General features: G+C 42.0%; 1 protein-coding gene across 1 annotated transcript in view; it reads right to left on the bottom strand.

The window, feature by feature from the left end:
* LOC109909944 (mitogen-activated protein kinase kinase kinase 5) overlaps positions 1-23,529 on the bottom strand; it is a 34,383-nt gene extending 10,854 nt beyond the window's left edge. Inside the window, exons 1-17 of the mRNA XM_020509042.2 lie at positions 22,965-23,529; positions 22,642-22,781; positions 21,357-21,544; positions 20,707-20,875; positions 16,733-16,839; positions 16,247-16,417; positions 15,700-15,812; positions 15,117-15,276; positions 11,854-12,004; positions 11,365-11,469; positions 10,939-10,991; positions 9,062-9,157; positions 8,305-8,389; positions 7,502-7,635; positions 6,549-6,676; positions 479-615; positions 63-168 (exon numbers count right to left, since the gene is read on the bottom strand). Coding sequence (XP_020364631.1) covers positions 63-168; positions 479-615; positions 6,549-6,676; positions 7,502-7,635; positions 8,305-8,389; positions 9,062-9,157; positions 10,939-10,991; positions 11,365-11,469; positions 11,854-12,004; positions 15,117-15,276; positions 15,700-15,812; positions 16,247-16,417; positions 16,733-16,839; positions 20,707-20,875; positions 21,357-21,544; positions 22,642-22,781; positions 22,965-23,295 — 2,374 coding nt within the window. The 5' untranslated portion in view covers positions 23,296-23,529. The remainder of the gene's footprint in view (positions 1-62; positions 169-478; positions 616-6,548; positions 6,677-7,501; positions 7,636-8,304; positions 8,390-9,061; positions 9,158-10,938; positions 10,992-11,364; positions 11,470-11,853; positions 12,005-15,116; positions 15,277-15,699; positions 15,813-16,246; positions 16,418-16,732; positions 16,840-20,706; positions 20,876-21,356; positions 21,545-22,641; positions 22,782-22,964) is intronic.
* Between the last annotated feature and the right edge of the window lie 830 nt (positions 23,530-24,359).

The following is a 24,359-nucleotide window of genomic DNA, read 5'->3' as shown; positions in this document are numbered from 1 at the left end:
AAAGCATGGCCACATACCCAACCACACTCATACACAAGCATCAAACATACACCCACACACACCTGTAAAGGTCTCTGTGCAGGGGTTGATTCCAGCCAGTCGTTTCGAGGTGCCAAAGTCAGAGATCTTGAGAACACCACTGTAGGTGTTAATCAACACGTTGTCACCCTGTGAGAAAATGACTTGTTTCTTACACCAGATACTCTTTCCCCACAACACATTGTGACACATTAGTAGTTAAGCAACATACACCAGGTTCATGCTCAGTAGGCCACAACGTAGCAAAGCGTTTTGAAAAGGAAAACAAAAAGGAGCGTTTCTTAAGTCCAGGAAATGCCTTCCTGTTTCACTCCATTTTCCACCGTTTAGTACCGAATGAACACAACTACTAACTCTGACCATGAGAATTTAAATCTGCTGTGGCATTGGTACTTAAAAAATAAATAAAAAAAAGTTTTTATTTAGCAACAAACCTCACCTTGATGTCTCTGTGGACTATCTGGTTGTCATGGAGATACTTAAGCCCTTCCAGGATCTGCCTGGTGTAGAAAATAACGGTGGCCTCGTTGTCTTTCAGGGGTCCCCATTTGGAACGCAGGAGAGAGGACAAGCTTCCTACATGGGAGAGATGACATTGGAATGGGTTACGGTTAGATATCTAAGGGATTCTATTTAGGATTTGCAACACCCGTGGGCCTCGTTTCCCAGTTGCGATGTAACTTAAGCATTACGATGACATACCAGATGCATCATTATATAGACGAGCCAACTTGTTTCCCGAAGAACCACCCAGCGAGAACGTTCGCTTAGTGCCTCGTTATACCATGTGTCAACACTGTTAGGATCAGATATCTCCATTCAAATCTGAACATTAAAATGATTCCACAATACTGACCAAGGATCAGCCCGTAGAGAGTTAATAGCCTATTTTCAGACGTAGGTGGTACTGAGGCAGCTTTATTATGCTTACCCAATAACATTGCACTACATCACAGATTGGGCACATCGTTGACCACGTTGTCACACGTCATGAAAAACTTGGTCGAATAGCCTAGTCGAAAAATAGAACTCAATTGATGGAAATAGCCTACACAGACCCATGTAGGCTAAGCATCTTTTAATGCAGTCATCTTGGTTTTCATTCGAAGCATAATTGTATTCTTTACTTGTTTGTAACAATTTCAAACACTTTAGCAACTTTGTATTTGTAGTCAACTTAGTTCTGAAGGTAACGGTAGTCAAAGTCAGACAGAAGAAAAAAAATCAAGATGTTTATGCTGTTTAGCGAAAACCTGTGAATAAAGTGAGGCGAAAGGGCAAAATAAATGCATATAATGATGCACTTTGGCTTCGCTATGAGTGGTCTGGATCACTAGATGTGCCACATTACTAACGAAGGAACTGGGAATCACCTCGGCTACTAAAGAAGGTTCTAACGATGATCTTAACATTATGAACGCTCTGGGAAACAAGGCCCCGAATATTCACAATGATAAAATGTCGGAAGCTGAAATAAAACATGACTTTTTAAAGTATTTTCACTTTAAAAAAATATATATATTAAAACACTGGTACATCAGTGACTTGATTACATTGTGAAATCCATTTTTCTCAATCACTGTGATACTGGAAACACCCACACTTCCTGTGTCATATTCTGCCTGCAGCTATAGCACTGAATTAGACACACACATGCATGCATTCAGACACAAACACACACCAAAAAGACCTCCAGACTTCCTGGAAACATTCTTGCACTGGCTCTATGCACACTCACTGGACTCTACCCCCACACTCAAGCATACTACACTGACACGCCAACACACACACACACACACTATTCTGTTTATTATCTATCCTGATTGCCTAGTCACTTTTACCCTTACCTGCATGTACATATTACCTTAATTAACTCAACTACCTCGTACCCCTGCACATTGACTCAGTACCGGTACTCCTTGTATATAGCCTCGTTATTTTATTGTGTTAACATTTCCTTTTTTTGCTATTTAGTTGTAATTTTTGTATTATTATTATTTTTTTTAACTCTGCATTGTTGGGAAAATGTTTCTAAGTAAGCATTTCACGGTAAAGTCTACACCTATTGTATTCGGCCTGACTGAAACATGGTTTAAGCCTGATGAAATTACTGTGTTAAATGAGGCCTCACCTCCTGGTTACACTAGTGACCATATTCCCCGCGCATCCCGCAAAGGCGGAGGGAGGTGTTGCTAACATTTCCGATAGCAAATTTCAATATACAAAAAAAAATTATTTTGAGCTTCTAGTCATGAAATCTATGCAGCCTACTCAATCATGTTTTATAGCTACTGTTTACAGTTCTCCTGGGCCATATACAGCATTCTTCACTGAGTTCCCTGAATTCTTATCATGGCAGATAATATTCAAATTTTTGGTGACTTTAATATTCACGTGGAAAAGTCCACAGACCCACTCTAAAAGGCTTTCGGGGCCATCATCGACTCAGTGGGATTTGTCCAACATGTCTCTGGACCTACTCACTGCCATACTCATACTCTAGACCTAGTTTTGTCCCGTGGAATAAATGTTGTGGATCTAAATGTTTTTCCTCATAATCCTGGACTATCGGACCACCATTTTATTACGTTTGCAATTGCAACAAATAATCTGCTCAGACCTGAACCAAGGATCATCAAAAGCCGTGCTATAAATTCTCAGACAACCCAAAGATTCCTAGATGCCCTTCCAGACTCTATCCACCTACCCAAGGACGTCAGAGTACAGAAATCAGTTAACCACCTAACTGAGGAACTCAATTTAACTTTGTGTAATACCCTAGATGCAGTCGCACCCCTAAAAACAAAAACATTTGTCATAAGAAACTAGCTCCCTGGTATACAGAAAATACCCTAGCTCTGAAGCAAGCTTCCAGAAAATTGGAACGGAAATGGCGTCACACCAAACTGGAAGTCTTCTGACTAGCTTGGAAAGACAGTACCATGCAGTATCGAAGAGCCCTCACTGCTGCTCGTTCATCCTATTTTTCCAACTTAATTGAGGAAAATAAGAACAATCCTAAATGTATTTTTTGATACTGTCGCAAAGCTAACTGAAAAGCAGCATTCCCCAAGAGAGGATGGCTTTCACTTCAGCAGTCATAAATTCATGAACTTCTTTGATGAAAAGATCATGATCATTCGAAAGCAAATTACAGACTCCTCTTTAAATCTACGTATTCCTCCAAAGCTCAGTTGTACTGAGTCTGCACAACTCTGCCAGGACCTAGGATCAAGGGAGACACTCAAGTTTTTTAATACTATATCTCTTGACACATTGATGAAAATAATCATGGCCTCTAAACCTTCAAGCTGCATACGGGACCCTATTCCAACTAAACTACTGAAAGAGCTGCTTCCGGTGCTTGGCCCTCCTATGTTGAACATAATAAACAATGTGTACCAAACTCACTAAATGTGGCAGTAATAAAGCCTGTCTTGAAAAGGCCAAACCATGATCTCCCATTCCTCTCAAAATTTTTGGAAAAGGCTGTTGCGAAGCAACTCACTGCCTTCCTGAAGACAAACAATTTAAACGAAGCGCTTCAGTCTGGTTTTAGATCCCATCATAGCACAGAGACTGCACTTGTGAATGTGGTAAATGACCCTCGTCAGACCGAGGCTCTGCATCTGTCCTCGTGCTCCAGGTCCTTAGTGCTGCTTTTGATACCATCGATCACCACATTCTTTTGGAGAGATTAGAAACCCAAATTGGTCTACACGGACAAGTTCTGGCCTGGTTTAGCTCTTATCTGTCAGAAAGATATCGGTTTGTCTCTGAGGATGGTTTGTCATCGGACAAATCAACTGTTAATTTTGGTGTTCCTCAAGGCTCCGTTTTAGGACCACTATTGTTTTCACTATATATTTTACCTCTGGGTGATGTCATTCAGAAACATAAAAAGGTTAACTTTCACTGCTATGCGGACAACACACAGCTTAACATTTTGATGAAACATGGTGAAGTCCCAAAATTGCCCTCACTGGAAGTCTGTGTTTCAGACATAAGGAAGTGGATGGTGGCAAATGTTCTACTTTTAAACTCAGACAAAACAAAGATGCTAGTTCTATGTCCCAAGAAACAAAGAGATTTTCTGTTGAATCTGACAAGTAATCTTGATGGTTGTACAGTCATCTCAAATAAAACTGTGAAGGTCCTCAGCGTTACTCTGGACCCTAATCTCTCTTTTTGACGAACATATCAAGACTGTTTCAAGGACATCTTTTTTCCATCTACGTAACATTGCAAAAATCAGAAACTTTGTCAAAAAATTATGCAGAAAAATTAATCCATGCTTTTGTCACTTCTAGGTTAGACTACTGCAATGCTCTACTTTCCGGCTACCCGGATAAAGCACTAAATAAACTTCAGTTAGTGATAAACACGGTTGCTAGAATCTTGACTAGAACCCAAAAATGTTATCATATTTCTCCAGTGCTAGCCTCTCTACACTGGCTTCCTGTTAAGGCAAGGGCTGATTTCAAGGTTTTACTGCTAACCGACAAAGCATGGGGCGGCAGGGTAGTGGTTAGAGCGTTATACTAGTAACTGGAAGGTTGCAAGTTCAAACCCCCAAGCTGACAAGGTACAACTCTGTCGTTCTGCCCCTGAACTTAACCCACTGTTCCTAGGCAGTCATTGAAAATAAGAATTTGTTCTTAACTGACTTGCCTAGTTAAATAAAGGTCAAATAAATGTAAAAATGACATGGGCTCGCTCCTACCCATCTTTACGATTTTGTCTTGCCATACATACCTACACGTACGCTACGGTCACAAGATGCATCCCTCCTCACTGTCCCTAGAATTTCTAAGCAAACAGTTGGAGGCAGGTCTTTCTCCTATAGAGCTAAATTTTTATGGAATGGTCTACCTAACCATGTGAGAGATGCAGAATCGGTCTCAACCTTTAAGTCTTTATTGAAGACTCATCTCCTCAGTTGGTCCTATGTAGACTGGCCCAGGAGTGTGAAGGTGAACAGAAAGGCACTGGAGCAACAAACCACCCTTGCCGTCTCTGCCTGGCCGGTTCCCCTCTCTCCACCGGGATTCTCTGCCTCTAACCCTATTACAGGGGCTGAGTCACTGGCTTACTGGTGCTCTTCCATGCCGTCCCTAGGAGGGGCGCGTCACTTGAGTGGTTTGAGTCACTGATGTGATCTCCTGTCCGGGTAGGGCCCCCCCCTTGGGTTGTGCCGTGGCGGAGATATTTGTGGGCTATACTCTGCCTTTTCTCAGGATGGTAAGTTGGTGGTTGAAGATATCCCTCTAGTGGTGTGGGGGCTGTGCTTTGGCAAACGTGGGTGGGGTGATATCCTTCCTGTTTGGCCCTGTCCGGGGGTATCGTCGGACGGGGCCACATTGTCTCCCGACCCCTCCTGTCTCAGCCTCCAGTATTTATGTTGCAATAGTTTGTGTCAGGGGGCTAGGGTCAGTCTGTTATATCGGGAGTATTTCTCCTGTCAAATCCAGTGTCCTGTGTGAATTAAAGTATGCTCCCTCTAATTCGCTCTCTCTCGCTGAAGACCTGAGCCCTAGGACAATGCCTTAGGACTACCTGGCCTGATGACACCTTGCTGTCCCCAGTCCACCTGGTCGTGCTGCTGCTCCAGTTTCAACTGTTTTACCTGCGGCAATGGAACCCTGACCTGTTCACCGGGCGTGCTACCTGTCCCAGACCTGCTTTTTATAACTCTCTAGAGACAGCAGGAACGGTAGAGATACTCTGAATGGTCGGCTATGAAAAGCCAACTGACATTTACTCCTGAGGTGCTGACCTGTTGCACCCTCTACAACCACTGTGATTATTATCTTACCCTGCTGATCATTATGAACATTTGAACATCTTGGCCATGTTCTGTTATAATCTCCACCCGGCACAGCCAGAAGAAGACTGACCTCCCCTCATAGCCTGGTTCCTCTTTAAGTTTCTTCCTAGGTTCCTGCCTTTCTGGGGAGTTTTTTCTAGCCACCGTGCTTCTACACCTGCATTGCTTGCTGTTTGTGGTTTTAGGCTGGGTTTCTGTACAGCACTTTGTGACATCAGCTGATGTAAGAAGGCCTTTATAAATACATTTCATTGATTGATGTGACAGTTTCATAATTAGGGGAGCAGAGAAAGATGAGCAAGACTGGAAGTATTGATGAGAGAATACAGTACCAGTGTGTGAGTGGTGGAGAGAGACTGAAAGAAGGAGAATGAGTAGAGAGGCACAACAACAACCGAGAAGTGAAGACTGAAACCATTAGCAGTATGGCAGTTTAAAAAGGTAAAGCAGGACAAGATTACCAAAACTTCCATCAGTGAGAGAATGAATGAATACTGTACATACCAAGTGAAGGAATGATAGAAAGACTTGTCTAAAGACTACACATTTGTAGTAGAGAGGCACAAAAGTTGAAATTAGAAACAGTGAATTATCTGGTTCTTTATGACCTGGTTTATGGGACCATAGAAACAGAATGAGATTTAATATAGAATGAAACAGATTCTATTTCTATGCACTGTACCTCCAGGAACCTCCTCCATAAAGATCTTGATGAAGCCGTCCTGACTCATAGAGCCCAGGTACTGAACGATGTTCCTGTGCTTCAGCCTCTTGTGCAGAGCCATCTCCTCATGCAGAGGCTGGGAGTAACTGAGATTCACACACAGATGGGGGGAGAACCAACAGTTAGCATTGGCACTAGATTGGCAATAGCATTAGCAAATGGGACAGTGTTCATCTGCCGTTATAACAACATTGCTACAAAACATAAACAATGTTAGTGCTGGTTGTGCCGTCATTGAGAAACAACATAAAATACACTCCAATATTGCAGTTACGCTGACATGGTGTAGCTGTGACCTTCGCGTACTGTATGAATTTGATGAGAGATTTACAAGCACCCGTCATGTGGTGCTTTAACCTATGTGGCCATTAGTTCTGCAGAGGAACTAAGTACTAACATTTCTTGAACTATGGGGCTCAGCTCTTAGTCGAGGTCGAAGGCTCGTAAACAAGGAATGGGGAAATCTAAATAGACATCCCATCTCTTCAGGGAGTAGATTCCAGTGTAGCTATGGGGACACTGGGCAAACATGACATTTGGCATGCTGAGGAAAACATCTGCGCATTCATTATTCTCATCATTAATCGTGAACCGTTTCGCTCACATTGTATAATATATTACACATATTAGGCTAAAATAATAATTTGGATTTATGGTATCATGTGCAAAGAAAAGCAGCCTGGTCCCAGATCTGTTTGTGCTGTCGTGTCAACAAGTATGGTCATTGTTTGACAATACAGCAAAACAGAACTGGGACCAGGCAAAAAAAAAAGGGGAAATGTAGCCCGGTCCCAGAACTGTTTGTGTTGTTGTGCTGTCGTGTCAACAAGTATGGTCATTGTTTGACAATACAGCTAAAACAGATCTGGGACCAGGCGAAAAAAGAAAAAGGGGAAATGTGTTTTCCATACGTGCTGTCTTTCTCTGGGATCTCCTTGATGGCGATGCGGACTTGGTTGCTCAGGTCCCTCCCAGCATACACCACGCCATAGGTTCCTTTACCCAGAACCACCTTGTCTCTGTTTTCGCTGGTTTCATAGATAAACTGCAAGTCGTAAGGGAGGTTTAATTCAACAGGATGACGGGTGTGAAACTAAATGTGCGTGTGTGTGTTTCATAAAAAAAAATGTGTCTAAGAGAGTGTGTGGGTTAGAAATAGTGTAAAGAATTTCACAAGCAACCACAACAGAAAAGCTTGAGTGAGAGCACAAAGCAATGGAAAGGGATGTATATTTAGAAACCTTCTGCTGCTCTGAACTGCAGTGAACTGAAATACTATTTGAAATGATTTCAAATAGTATTTGAACCCAGGTTTGCTGGAGTGACATGCTGGACTGAATCCAATGTTCTGTGAATACCAGGAACTTAACACACACAAAAATGAGGGGTCGGGAATACGGTAACCATAGCACTACTTGGGCGACGGTTAAGGGAAACTTTTCGCCTATTGACCCCATCATGACAGGGCTTGTTTGTGTACTGGTAGGTTAGAAGGGGGAGGGTGTCAAAAAAAGAAAAGCAGCCTCGAGAGGGAGGATTCTACGGCCCTATCACAATTTGGGTCTCCACAACTCCTTGAATCATTTCTCCTCACCTCCTTTTCAACCGTATTTTAGGAGAAGGTCCTATGTCTCACCCCTCGAACCCTGGTTTCCAATGCATTTTAAGGAGGAGGAAAGAGAGGAAATATTAATTGAGAAAGAACCTAGCTGACCTCCAGTAATCCTCCAGTGAGCTCGCTGGAGTACTCCACTGGGGCTTCTGTCTGGGTTAGAAGAGAATTGACCATCTCACAGAACCTGATGGAGAAACAGCACACACAAGAAACTAAATCAAGTGGAAAAGACTGTTCAAATACATGTGAGCATGTCACATATCAGTCAGTCATATATTCATAGAGCTCACAGGCAAATCATAGATAAGACCTGCAGAAACGTACACAAACAAATTCAGTACGCGGCACTGTTATCAATGTCATGAAGTATTAAAGGAGACCTTTCGATTGCCTGTTATTCACCTTTCACTGATTCCACAAACACTACTATGAAAACAACTTCCTACTTCCTTCCTTCTCAGAAAGTCTTGGATAACACCTGGGATTTACTGTATCCCAATACACAACACCTAGCTAATACTGTACTGTATTAGCACACAATGTAAAATGCACATCCCTATCAATTCACACCAAAAGGGGAGAGAGAAGCAGGCTCTATTTTCACTAGGCCAGAGTAAAATAAACATTAACAGTTGTCATGTCAACACAATCAAATCATGTGATAATGGTTGAAAGAACAGGCCCAATCTGTATGTAGGTTCTGTGTGGAGAATGTGGGGAATGAATCAATGGTTGATATGGTTGGTTGTTACACCCCTTCCTGCTAGACAGCTGGGCTAAAGGCTGCCTTTTGGTGTGCGTTTGTGCGTGCGTGCGTGCCTATGTACACATGTGTTTGTACGTGTGTGGGACTCACCCCTTACAGTGCAGCTCGCTGGGAAAGCAGAGTTGGAAGTCATCCGAGTTCTCCAGGACATACAGGAAGCAGCTACGCTCGTCAAACTTGGAAACACTGTGCAGGTCAAAAGGTTAAAGAGGGGCATTAAGAGCTACACAACACTTCAAAGCTAACAGCGGCGCCACAATGAAATAACAAGTATTCTCAAAATACCAACGCAGGCAAACAAAGGAATATGAATAAAGACAAGGAAAGCCAACAATGGCACATTCAATATGTCTCTCCAATTTAGAGGAGGACGTTTTCTTTCCATCTCGTATAGATTGAAATACTGATACGTCTGAAGCCACCAGGTGACAGTAGGGCTGGGCGATATATATCGTGTGACGATAGACGGTTTTTTATCATTTCATATTATGCTCTAGCGTTTACTTCGTTGTGTAGCAAATCACACAAGGCAATATTTTTCATCAAACGTGCCGTGTGGAAGGAAATTTGCAACACAAACAAACATGGAGGGGAGTGAACGTGACACAGAGCACGGAGACACGGAGTTCGTACCTAAAAGAGGGGCTACTTCGGTCGCATGGACGTGGTTTGGGTATGAAAAGTCTGGTACGGACTAGAAAAACGTCCTCTGCAAAATATGCCGCAAGCCGGTTATGACGACAGGCTCAAACACCACTAAACACCTGTGTAAGAATCATGTGAAACAGTGGAGAGTGTCTACCGATGAGACCCAGAAAAGTACAGTCAAGTGCTCAAACAAACCCCCGAGTCAGACATTGCAAGAGGCTTTTGCCCGCGGCACACCATATGGTAAAGAATCACGAAGATGGAAGGAGATAACAGCTGCCGTTACAACTTACATCTGCAAAGACACGGCCCAAATTTACACGGTCGAGAAACGGGGGTTTCGGGAGTTGGTGCTAACGCTTGACCCAAGGTACCAAATGCAAAATGATATGTGACACATATTAATGCCAAAATAACATGCAAAACGGGCAAGACCCTAAAAATATTTATTATATATTTTAGGCCTATATTTATTTTGTTTGCAACATCAGTTGAAGTGTTTTCTATTTACCTTTTTAGATTTTAAACATTCATATTTTGTTACATGTTTAATTGAAAATTTGCACAAAGGTTCTAAATAAAAGGAGAAATAATCAAACATGATTAAGAACCTTTTATTTGTTGGGTATAATTCTAAATGTAATAAGAAATAGGCCTTTACATGTAGTCATTTTATATCAACTATTTATTCATTGAATTTCCAGAAAATGTGCTATATCGTGATATGTATCGTTATCTGGATATGAAATGACCTATATCGGGATATGAGATTTTGGCCATAATCGCCCAGCCCTGGGTGACAGTGTTGCAAATATAAACTGAAAGAAAACAAATCTATCGCCCTGGAGGCAGTTCGGTAGGCAAAACAAGGGTAAAGTACACAGTGACCTCCATAGCCAAATAGACACAGACACACACACACACACATCCAGTCAAAGTCGTTGAAAACAACACAGACAAAAACACCCTGATGGCCAGTGGCCAAGTCCACCAGACAGATAGTGTTTAGACTCAGACCGCAACCTGGCTTCAAATACTATTTGAAATGCTTTCAAATACTTTAGCTGGGCTTGATTGAGCTTGCTTGGCGCAATGGAACCAATAGAGTAGTCGCAAACCTGCAAACTCCACCCATCTGGAACTCCCGGCAGGCTAAAGGAAACGCTGAAATAGTTCAAAAAGTATTTGAGCCTAGGTCTGGTAGACTAGCCCTGGTGATGTGTATGGGCTGCAGGCGTGAACATGACACACCCACACATCACAGAGCCAGGAACTCAGCCCAGAAATATTAGCACACTCTGTACTGTCTGTTACCGTACCTCACTCCCCGGATTTGCGAGGCTGGGAAAGTCCACTGGGCTTTCTGGCCTTTCTATGGAAGGGAAGACATGGCAAACTGTCAAAATGCTGACTCAACAGTCTAAACACACACACAAAGTGTGCACGCGCCTGCACACACACGCGGGTGGCACACATCCTCATTAGGCGATTATTAGGCATGTCTTCTTTCCCGTCACTGACGTGGTGCCGTTTTGAAAACACTCCACGCCTATTCTGGTTAAACACACCATTCCTGAACTACCATTTTCTATGTCTTAACAGGTTGAAAATTGTAGACCTGTACAGTATAACTCAGTAGTTCAATATCTACAAGGCGGTAGAGGAGTCTGTTCACCTGGTCCCAGATCTGCTTGTCCTGTATAGCCAACTCTTACGGTCATTGTCATGCCGAACATGGTCTGTACCTTCAGGGGTGTGATGTGGTTGAGCCGAACCGTGCAGCTGTCATCCTCCTCACTCACACACACTATAGTGGGCTGGAGCACTTTGGTCTGTTCCAAGATCAGAACCTGAGGAACGGCAATGGTTAATGGCAATAACAGTTTTTGGCATTAAAAGGTTACTTTTCCAAATACTTTTGCTACTGTACATTGTCAACATGACAAACTCTCCCGGCAGGGTGACGCCAAGTGCCAACATCATTAGCAATTATCTGACCATGACCGTGCAGTTAAATGCATGTAAAAGCTAATATTTTTTACTTCACTGCATTTGAATGCCCAGAACTGTTATATTCTAGGCAGAGAGAATCTATTGAGGTCTCACAAAGCAATGTGGGTTTGAGGAACTGGGAGTACTTGGAACGGTAGTGTCTGACAGAGTGACTTGGAAACATGCCGCTATGCTCTAACTAAATAAAGCTGAATGTACTGGGAGCTGTGGTGAGGACTTACTGGGCAGCGGTCAGTGGAAACAGTGGGCTTGCAGGCTTGCAGCAACAGCTCCATCCAGAAGTCCACAGTCTCCTGTTTAGACGGTTTCACCTCCGGGGGCTTGGTGAACTGATGGTACAAGATGAACGTCTCCATGATCGAGCCCACATACCTCAAAAGAAAGATGCGAATAAGTATTTGAAAATCAAAATCAAAGTTCAAAACATTGACCTTAAAAGAGGTCATACCAAACTTTTGCTTAGTGGAAAGGTGTCCCCTAAATGGCCAGGATCTTTAATATTAAAGGTCCAACATAGTCAAAATGTTTTTCATCAAATGGATGATATTTAGATGAAACCAAATCAAAGTAGGATGAACAAAGTAGGAAAAATGACAGTTGCTGGTACATTGATCAAGTCTGATCATAAAGTTACTGGTCCCCTCCCCCCGTGTCAAACACTTGAATTCAGGTGGCAGGATAATTTAGGGTTTCATGTGACATCACATAAAGCCCTCAATTTAATACACCAATGGTAACGTCTTATTCTCTTGCCTAATTTAAATAAGTACCGACTCGTAACCATCAACATAGAAGGTGTGGTTTACATAGCTAGCTAGTCTACTGGTGCTAAAATTTGACTGCAAGGTGACATCAAATTACAGGTTTCTCCTATTCATCTATGCAAAGATAATTTTAGGTTCCCCCTTTCATCTGTGTCTGGTGTTTGCTAGTTACTGGCTAGCTAGTTCTTCAGCCAGCATGGAACAAAAGGGGGGGGGGGGGGGGGGGTCGTTCAAAACTCAGACGCAGTTGTCATGTCAACATTAGAGTGTTGGACTAGTAACCGGAAGGTTGCAAGATCAAATCCCCGAACTGACAAGGAAAAATCTGCTGTTCTGCCCCTGAACAAGGCAGTTAAGAACAAATGCGTATTTTGTGGGTTAACTGACTTGCCTAGTTAAATAAAGGTAAAATAAAAAAAATATGTCAGTTCTGCTGCAAAATGCAACAGAAGACACATGCCAAATGGGAGATCCTGACATTATTGATAGTCATGGTTTATGAATATGGTCTGGCAGTCAACATAAAAACACACACACACATTATATATATATATATATATATATATATACACACAAACACACACACATACAGTTGAAGTCAGAAGTTTAAATACACTTAGGTTGGAGTCATTAAAACTCATTTTTCAAATACTCCACACATTTATTGTTAACAAACTATAGTTTTGCCAAGTCGGATAGGACATCTACTTTGTGCATGACAAGTAATTTTTCCAACAATTGTTTACAGACAGATTCTTTAATTTATAACTCACTGTATCACAATTCCAGTGGGTCAGAAGTTTACATATACTAAGTTGACTGTTCCAGAAAATTAAGTCATGGCTTTAGAAGCTTCTGATAGGCTAATTGACATCATTTGAGTCAATTGGAGGTGTACCTGTGGATGTATTTCAAGGCCTACCTTCAAACTCAGTACCTCATTGCTTGACATGGAAAAATCAAAAGTCAGCCAAGACCTCAGAAAAAAAAAATAGTAGACTTCCACAAGTCCGGTTCATCCTTGGGAGCAATTTCCAAACGCCTGACGGTACCACGACCATCTGTACAAACAATAGTACGCAAGTATAAAAACCATGGGACCACGCAGCCATCATACAGCTCAGGAAGAAGATACTGGAGGAAACAGGCACAAAAGTATCTATATCCACAGAAAAACGAGTCCTATATCGACATAACCTGAAAGGCCGCTCAGCAAGGAAGAAGCAACTGCTCCAAAACCGCCATATAAAAAAGCCAGACTACGGTTTGCAACTGCACATGGGGACAAAGATCAACTGCACATGGGGACAAAGATCAACTGCACATGGGGACAAAGATTGTATTCTTTGGAGAAATGTCCTCTGGTCTGATGAAACAAAAATAGAACTGTTTGGCCATAATGACCATTGTTATGTTTGGAGGATAAAGGGGGATGCTTGCAAGCTGAAGAACACCATCCCAAACGTGAAGCACAAGGGTGGCAGCATCATGTTGTGGGGGTGATTTGCTGCAGGAGGGACTGGTGCACTTCACACAATAGATGGCATCATGAGGCTGGAAAATGATGTGGTTATATTGAAGCAGGAAGTTAAAGCTTGGTCACAAATGGGTCTTCCAAGTGGACAATGACCCCAAGTATACTTCCAAAGTTGTGGCAAAATGGCTTACGGACAACAAAGTCAAGGTATTGGAGTGGCCATCACAAAACCCTGACCTCAATCCTATAGAAAATTTGTTGGCAGAACTGAAAAAGCGTGTGCGGGCAAGGAGGCCTACAAACCTGACTCAGTTACACCAGCTCTGTCAGGAGGAATGGGCCAAAATTCACCCAACTTATTGTGGAAAGCTTGTGGAAGGCTACCCAAAACGTTTGACCCAAGTTAAATAATTTAAAGGCAATGCTACCAAATACTAATTGAGTGTATGTAAACTTCTGGCCCACTGGGAATGTGATGAAAGAAATAAAAGCTTAAATAAATAATTCTCTCTACTATTATTCTGACATTTCACATTCATTAAATAAAGTGGTAATCCTAACTGATCTAAAACAGGGATTTTTTACTTGGAATAAATGTCAGGAATTGTGAAAAACTGAGTTGAAATGTATTTGGCTAAGGTGTATGTAAACTTCCGACTTCAACTGTATATATTTTATGAGGCATACCCAGACCTCACCCTGTCCAGTTTCAACTGAAATTGTCCAAGATGAACTAGCTACAAGATCAACTAGCTAGCTAACTTCATGATCTCACTGCAACACTGCTCATTACATCCAAATTGCTTGTCATAAGTATTTCAAAGAACTGTCAGTCAAGGCGAGCTCCCCCCACTCAGCCTATTAACTCCCTGCCCACTCAGCCTGTCTTTTCAGTCTTACTGATAGTTAGACATGAGAGAAGAAGTGCATTTCCTCAAATTTGGAGCATTTTTAAAAATCGGGGAAAAATATAAAGGCTATTTTACATTTAATCCGGATGACTGTACTTGCCCTTTAACAGGATATTTTGAAATGTGGCCCCTCATCCTGGTTTCTAATCATCTCAATCTCAAAAAGCAGGTTCATATAAACATCAGTGTTATTGAGGAATCTGTTAGAATGATATGCTCATATATTTCACATCAAGAATTCCTGCCTGGTCCCAGATCTGTTTGTGCTGTCTTGAATGTTTGCAGTGACAATGACCATAGGATCTAACAAGATGAACTGTGACTCCTCTCACCACATGGGTGCATTGAGCCGGTAGAGTTTCTCTGAAGCCTCGATGACCTTCCTGTGTTCGTTGGCCAGGATGCTGGCTCCCAGGTAGAAGCCTACGTCCCAGTAGTCCTGCATCTTCTCCAAGCTGCCCTTCCTCCCCAGCAGGCTGCTCAGGGTCACACCTGGAAACACACACAACAAACACAAACACACACAGGCGCAGACAGACAGAGGTTGGATAGTGAGAATATTATATATTTTTTCCTCAAGCTAACAGTATGGCATCGAAATGTAACAAAAGAAGACATGACATGGCACAGAAGCCCAAAAAGAATAACAGTGACATGCATTAATAAATAATGTAGGGGTGTAATTATTTAGTGTCCTTATGCAGACTGTTAGTAATGATGATAGTGATTGGCAGGGAGTAGGACTGCACCAACAATTAGCCCACATTCACTGTGGTTGATTACCGGCATGGATTAAAAAAAAACAAGGCAATTGTAGTTTACTTAAGCAATTATACAAAACAAAACATGAACACACTAGTTCACTTTGACAGGCTACTGATTCAGGGCAGTAGAGTGTCGGTGAGAACAATGTACCTATCTTGCGCAGCTCGATGGAGGTGTCAAATTCGTGGCCGGCAGCCATCAGGAGGACAACGTTGTTGATGCCAGCGTGAAGGGTTTGTTCTGTCTCGAAGGCTTTGCCGTACCTGGGGGAGAATTCATGAAGGGAGATTAAAATGGATTAATTAATAAACATATATTGCTGCCTAGTCAATGAGCTGACCTAAGCAATGTTTTGCTTAATAACAGCGTATCATATAGGATCAGGTGTGTCAGATGTCTTAAGCCTGACACAAGGCGTCATGACTGTTTATGCCATCTGCCATTTCTTAATTCTAACAGTGTTATGCAGCATTTATGACAGAGAACTCAAGTAAAGTGTAACTGAAAAGGATGGAGGGAACTCAAAGGAATAACATAACATAGACTGATGTCGAGCCCTAGTAAGGAGGACTTGACTGGAGTGAGTGAAGGGATGCTGTGTGTACGGGGTGGATATTAGGACGACCGACAAGTCCGAGTGGCTTTGACACAAACTCCAAGGCTGTACTAATATGGACACCGTAATGGAAGGTCTCACCAGTAGCAGGCCTGGTCTCGACTGCGATGGTCTTTAAAGCCTGAGCTCATGAACATGTCTTTGTAGATACGGCCACAGAGGCAGTGCACGTCCGACGCCACCCGGTCACCTGACTCCACAATGGGCAGAATCACCTCCAGGGCCTTGGCACGGTCACCTGGACGATTCCTCCTGAAGGTCGAGGATTAGGAAACATTATGACAGATGGAATCCTCAGAATGAACAGCCTGTGTCGTGCTGAAAGTTAAAGTGTCGGGTACATTTCTTGAAGAAAATCTGTGTGCTTGCTTCAGTCGTCTAAAATAATAAAGATAGGGGGAAAAACAGTACGGTGCTTTCAGCAAGCCCCCTAATTAAGTGTTAAAATGGGGGTTGGCTCCAACCCATTTAGTGTCGTATACACATTATTTCCTTTTATGATATCATGTGAAAGACTATCGTCAAACAGAATATGTGAGCAATACACAAGTGGAGGAACAATGGTACCTGTTTAAAGCAAATATGTAGTGAAAATTGATATTCTGCTGGGAAGCCACCAAGCACGTGGGCAAGTTGTTCAGGCTCTCTACCAGTTTGATAATGGCATCGTAGTCCTGAAGTCAGAAAGAGGACTGGATTAGAGCAAACCCTTTATCAACATTACAATGACACCTCTGATTTCAAAGCATTATAAATTAGGCATAGCTGCAGACACCTTTAATATTTTTAAACAGACATACAAAGTGAAGATCCTCCGTCAAATTGATTTACTTTAACCCCTGCAGTACTAGTTATACATGCATGTAGGGTTGGGCGATGTCAACCTTTGTTCAAACATGATTAAGAAGCCGTGACAAATGGTGATATAAAATGAATATCCCCCTTTATTTGCCAAGCCGAAAATATACACAGCACCAATCAAAAGTTTGGACAACTATTCATTCAAGGGTTTTTCTTTATTTCTACATTGTAGAATAATAGTGAAGACATCCACACTGTGGAATAACACATATGGAATCATGTAGTAACCAAAAAGGTGTTAAACAAATCAAAATATATTTTAGATTCTTCAAAGTAGCCACCCTTTGCCTTGATGACAGCTTTGCACACTCTTGGCATTCTCTCAACCAGCTTCACCTGGAATGCTTTTCCAAAAGTCTTGGAGTTCCCACATATGCTGAGCACTTGTTGGCTGCTTTTCCTTCACTCTGCGATCCAACTCATCCCAAGCCCTCTCAATTGGGTTGAGCTCAGGTGATTGTGGAGGCCAGGTCATCTGATGTAGCACTCCATCACTCTCCTTCTTGGTCAAATAGCCCTTAGAGTCTGGAGTTGTGTTGGGTCATTGTCCTGTTGAAAAACAAATGATAGTCCCACTAAGCGCAAAGCAGATGGGATGGCGCATCACTACAAAATGCTGTGGTAGCCATGCTGGTTAAGTGTGCCTTGAATGCTAAATAAATCACTGACAGTGTCACCAACAAAGCACCATCACACCTTCTCCTCCATTCTTCACTGTGGTAACCATACATGCAGAGATCATCCGTTCACCTACTCTGTGTCTCAAAGACAATGCGGTTGGAACCAAAAATCTTAAATTCAGCCTCATCAGACCAAAGGACAGATTTCCACCGGTCTAATGTCCATTGCTCGTGTTTCTTGGCCCAAGCAAGTCTATTCTTCTTATTGATGTCCTTTAGTTGTGGTTTCTTTGCAGCTTGAAGGCCTGATTCACACAGTCTCCACTGAACAGTTGATGTTGAGATGTGTCGGTTACTTGAACTCTGTGAAGCATTTATTTGGGCTGCAATTTCTGAGGCTGGTAACTTTAATGAACTTATCCTCTGCAGCAGAGGTAACTCTGGGTCTTCCTTTCCTGTGGCGGTCCTCATGAGAGCCAGTTTCATCATAGCGCTTGATGGTTTTTGAGACTGCACTTGAAGGAACTTTCAAAATTCTGGAAATTTTCCAGATTGACTGACATTAATGTCTTATTCTCTGTCAATTCTATTTGCTTATTTGAACTGTTCTTGCCATAATATGGACTTGGTCTATCTTCTGTATGCTAACCCTACCTTGTCACAACACAACTGATTGATGCAAACGCATGAAGGAGGAAAGAAATTCCACAAATTAACTTTTAACAAGGCACACCAATTAATTGAAATGCATTCCAGATGACTACCTCATGAAGCTGGTTGAGAGAATGACAAGAGTGTACAAAGCTGTCATCAAGGCAAAGGAAGGCTACTTTGAAGAATCTCAAATATAAAATATATTTTGATTTGTTTAACACTTTTTTTGGTTACTACATGATTCCATGTAGTAGCCTATTCCTCTCTGTTGGAGCTGTGGCATAAAATAAGTGTGTGTCTGTGTGCCGACATATATTATGGGTTGTAAATCATGAAGGGTCCGGCTGCAGAGCACGCAACTCTGCTGTCCCCAGAACTGGATAATTATTCAATGATTTGCATTTTTGCCTAATCTTCCTCTCTTATTAGGCCTAGGCTTCTTTCTATATGCTGAAGGTAGGTTCTGTACATTGCTAATAATAGGCTATTGAAGTAGGCCTATTTTATTTTATTTTTGTATTTTTTATTTTACCTTTATTTAACTAGGCAAGTCAGTCAATGATCAGTGGGTTAACTGCCTGTTCTGGGGCAGAATGACAGATTTGTACCTTGTCAGCTCGGGGGTTTGAACTTGCAACCTTCCGGTTACTAGTCCAATGCTCTAACCACTAGGCTACCCTGCCTACTCCACACATGATTTCTTTCATAAGCTTTGCTCAGCTGTAAGTTTCCTTTGAACTTCTCATTAGAATTTTCACATCAAACTATTGTTTGCACAATTTCACTTCTTGTTGCCTGTAATATTTGCCATTCAAAATAAATGTTGTAGAAAATCACCTATAGATTCTGACTTTCACAATTGTTCCTATTTGAAAGCTGTAACTTTAGGACATTAAAACACTTTATTAGAACAGCCTCCTTGGGAAATATCTTTTATAACTTTAACTTGTCTAGATTCTTTTGATAGGCTATTTTAATTAGTAGGATTTGGCTTTTGGCCATTTGGTTCGCAACGGCAAGTAGGAGGGATGAATAACTTATTTTAGACTAAGGTTTGTTGAAACTACTAATTCTATTTGTCTAACTTGCTCTTGTATGAGCTACCTCTCATTGTTACCTTAGGACTATCATGTTAAGTTATTCAAAAACAACTTGAAACTGTCTGAGAAGTCTGTTAAATAAATGTATTGTTTGATCAGGAAGTAGTACAGCGGGAGGAGGCGGGAGAAAGCCAACATGCATAAAAACAGATGTCATATTCAAGTCAAATGGAGAGAAAATACAACATTTGGATTTTAAAATAATTAGACACTGCATTGTCCCCTATAAAAAATAATGTATAGGCTTCAGCTATATGCTTATTGAGAAAGAAAAAAGATATGTTTCTGAAAGGACATTCTGCGCTGCTTTGGTGAAAATCTACATTGTTCTTTTGCATTCTGTAACTTCTTTGTAACATATTTATTGAAATAGGTTATGCAGGCTATAGCAAAGAAATAGCCCACTTGGCATGGCCCTGCTGTGGGCTGCCCAGTCCGCTCTTTTCTGCGTGGAGCCAAATCAAGTTGAAACAGGCTATACATGGTCTGTCACAGCACGATGTCATCACCGTCAGCGATAGCTGTCAATCGTCTTCGATATCCGATACTATCGTAATATCACCCAACCCTAAAAGTCCTTGCCTACAACTGAAACCCCTGATAAGATGACTTTATTTTTTACTTAGAATGACCTTGGAGGGCTGCTATCTAATCATTGTTAGCATTCAATCCCCTTTAAATATTGGTATTTGTGTTCACAGAGAAAGAGCATTGTTTCAATGAAGGTAGTCAACCAAACACAGGCAACCATCATGCAGACTGTAGATCCGCCACACTAACACACAGGTTTTAAAGGTAGATTTGGCGATGCATGAAGTAAACTGCAGAGTTGGGCCAATTTCCACACCAACTAAAAGTATGATGCACGAGGCTAAACTTCTCAGCTATTTTGGTACCGCAGCTATAACATTTCAGCAGTTACTCTGTGAGTGAACTGTCTTGCGTCCCGCTTATCTGCAATATGTGTGGTTCACTCTTCTGCTCGTGGTAACTTCATATCGCCGATTCTCTGTTTAAAACACCACAAAAGCATTCCACAGTCATAAAAGTGAGCCCATGCCCCCAAAAAATTATACTGCCCAAACACAACAGCCACCATAAAATAAACAAGGGCAGTCTTGACACTGGCAAACACAGAACCACTGAGCACTAGGTCGTGTTCATTAGGCACCAAATGGTAGGGACTACCTGGACTTGTCCGATAAGAAGAGCTCGTTTTCATTTTCTATTACACAATGCTTTGCTACGGTGTAACCTAATGAACACGATCCAGGTCCCTGTCCCTCGCTCCCATAGCTAAGCCCACCTGGACATCCCGGTACGACAGCAGTAGGTTCATGATGATGTCTGGGCTGAGCAGCTCCACCGTGTCAAGGCGCTTCTGGATGCGACCCAGCTCCAGACTCAAGTCCTGGCCACTGAAGCGCTCCCGAGCCGTGCGGATCTCGTGCCGGATGGACTCCCGGAAGTACTCACTAATAAGAGAGTCAGTTTTACCCTTACGCAAGGAACTTAACCCCTGAAAATGCTTGTGATCCAGGGGCATATATTGTATATAGCACAAATGACTGATAATAGCTCATGTCTAACTGAAAAACATTTGCAGTTGGGCAGTCTAGACATTTCCAAGCTTAACCATGTACTTTATTTGCTGCTACTCTACCACCCAACCAAGCTATCGAACCAAGCAGATGGGTTGAGCAAAAAAACGTAGTGAAAGACACAACGTGGGAGTCACCCCACATAGCCTGGTTCCTCTCTAGGTTTCTTCCTAGGGAGTTTTTCCTAGCCACCATGCTTCTACACCTGCATTGCTTGCTGTTTGGGGTTTTAGGCTGGGTTTCTGTACAGCACTTTGAGATATCAGCTGATGTACGAAGGGCTATATAAATAAATTTGATTTGATTTGATAAGGGAATATTTAGACATGCAGAGTGGGAGGCATGACAAGCTGACCTGGCATGAACGTGCACATTGTCCAGCAGTTGGATGAGCCTCTCTACCAGTGGGGTAAGGAGGGGTTCCAGTTGGAAGCTTGGCTGCATCAGTTCTTTGATGCCGTTTACGAGGGTCGCGTCGCAGGCAAACACTTTGCCCTGTGGCAACACTACATACGGGATGAACGTGTAGCTCCCACACTGCTCCTGAGGGAAGACACACATATATGGGCATTAGCATACGAGCTCTCAATCACAAGCGTTACCTATATGCAACATACAGTGCCTTGCGACTTGATTACACACAGGTGGATTGTATTTATCATCATTAGTCATTTAGGTCAACATTGGATCATTCAGAGATCCTCACTGAACTTCTGGAGAGTTTGCTGCACTGAAAGTAAAGCTGCTGATTAATTTTGCACGCCCAATTTTTCAGTTTTTGATTTGTTAAAAAAGTTTGAAATATCCAATAAATGTCGTCCCACTTCATGATTGTGTCCCACTTGTTGTTGATTCTTCACAAAAAAATACAGTTTTATATCTTTATGTTTGAAGCCTGAAATGTGGCAAAAGGTCGCAAAGTTCAAGGGGGCCGAATACTTTCGCAAGGCACTGTACATAAACATTATGACCAAATCCCAGCACACGATTAGCAAACAGAAACATATACAATATTCACCTTGGAACCACTGTATTAACACGTGTTAAAATATTAGGAAATGTTTTTTTGCTTAATCCCATCTCTGCAAAAGCTGTATAAATATAAATGAGTTGATGTTCCATTGTCATGTGCCTGCTTGAGAACTTATGACAATGGAGTACTCATCTTGCTACCTTATCCATTCCAGAGTGGTATCATGCTCTAACAGTGGTGCTGCTTTAAACACACATATCTACTAAACACACACATCCGCTTGATAGGCCTAAGGAAATCCATTGCCCTATAAACCTATAAAAGATTGCAATTCAACCTTTGTTCAACAATCCATAGAAAACAACCTTAGGATCAACCTATATCAGGAAAATCAGGGCTATAAAGTCACAAATCCTTTAAAAAAAAAAATTAAAAAAGTACAGCAGTAGATATTGGCAATATTATGCAACTGGTGGTGTGATTGTTGTGGCAATGGAAGGGACATCTTTTTGGCACTGTAGCCTACTTCTTCCAAAATGTCACACCTTAAAATCTGTTTACAACCCAATTTCCCCCCAAAGTGAGCTGGCAAAAGGCTCACTTGGTCCACTTGGTCCCTTCGTCAATCATGTAATAATTGTAAACTCTCACGATGCCCTGCGTGTACCTTGAGTGCTTGCAGGTCACTGTCCTGCTTGTAACAATACAGGATGATGTTATTGGTCATGCTGAAGCTCTCTCTTACGCCCAGGTGATAGAAGAGTGACTGCTGGCAGCAAGTGTCACTAATTTCCACCACTGCCACATCTGTCAAAAGAGAAGGGTCAAATTGGGTGTCGAAATTCGAAAACACACGTGCAGCCCCGGTACACACTTAAAATACCTGTGTGTGCAGAACACACACTAACTTTTTAGCCAACAACAATTTAGAAGAATGAAGTAGTGTGGTGTGGCAAATGCCTTGCTGACAGTCGACATGACTATACTTGCCTGCATTGTAGAATATATCAAGAATGTCAGTCGTCCCAAGCGATATCCTCTCGAAAGGAATTGTTTTGAACACCGCGTGCGTGTCCGCGCAGGCTTCTTTCACAGACTTCAGTGACAGGTTCTCTTCTGTCTGTGGCAGGGATGCATCCTCAACCACAATGTATACAACAGCAACAGCCCTAGTCCGGCTCCGGGGTGAAATAATGTGCTTATTCGAGGTGCTGAGATCAATAGCCAAAGGGTCCTGCCATAAACTTCCAGCTGATACCCAAACAGGATCCTTTCTCTTGACCTCGTGCAGGCTCATACGCCTGCGTTCGGTGGTATACATTTTCCCAAATATTCAAGGACGCATATTCCAGTGTGTCATAGACAGTGCAGCTCTGTTCCTGTAAATCCTCCAGGTGCGTCTCGTCTCCAGTGACATTCCGCGAACAGTTCCCTACACGCTTTCAACCCCTCCCATATCCCCCGCTGCGAACTCGCCCAACGTCCACACGCAAACTTCAAACACAGGACACGTTACAATATGGAAATAAACAAACGTCTTTCTCATTGGTGTAGCAAGTGTTCATGTGCACCTGAACATCGCATCCACTTTGCTATTTTATTAGGATCCCCATTAGCTGTTGCAAAAGCAGCAGCTACTCCTCCTGGGGTCCACACAAAACATAATACAGAACATCAATAGACAAGAACAGTTCAAGGACAGAACTACATAAAACATTTTTAAAAGGCATATATATATGTAGCCTACATATCAATGCATACACACAAACTATCTACCGGTAGGTCAAATTAACTGTTGGGTTTACAGAGGCTCCTCTATGACCTCTGCTGGCGTAGCCAGAAAATCGTTTGGTGCGCCTGCAGAAATGTTGCTATTGAGATACATTTGTCGTTTTATTGCTAATCTCATGCTATTCTACACATTTTGCTATGATGCTGATAGAAAATATTTATATTTTAAAAGCTCATTTCCTATAATTCTACACATTTTGCAGAGGGAGAAAGAAGTGTGTTTATTTCCATATTGTAATGTGTCGTGTTTGTGTTTGTTTGTCGTGTAGTTTGCGTGTCTCAGAGCTCCATGTCTTATCTGTCAAGTGCGTGCATAATGGGAGCACTGGCCACTCCATAAGTGATACTTTTACCACCTTTAGGCCTGTAGAACTATTGTTATTAAACATCTATGGCCTGGTATACCCCAACCTGCTATAGCTGGTTTAGTAGGCTAAGGACTGGTTAAGGCTTAAGTTTTCAATTTAGATTGAACTCTATATTTTGAGAGTCTGTTCATTTTGTAAATGTGTAGATTATGTAAATATTCATTCATTGGATTTCATCATTCACTGGGAACCACCTTTCACTGTGAAAAAAAACGGGACACCATGT

Source organism: Oncorhynchus kisutch, linkage group LG2, assembly GCF_002021735.2.
Source record: "Oncorhynchus kisutch isolate 150728-3 linkage group LG2, Okis_V2, whole genome shotgun sequence".
NCBI lineage: Eukaryota > Metazoa > Chordata > Actinopteri > Salmoniformes > Salmonidae > Oncorhynchus > Oncorhynchus kisutch.
This window is presented reverse-complemented; position numbering and strand designations above follow the sequence as displayed.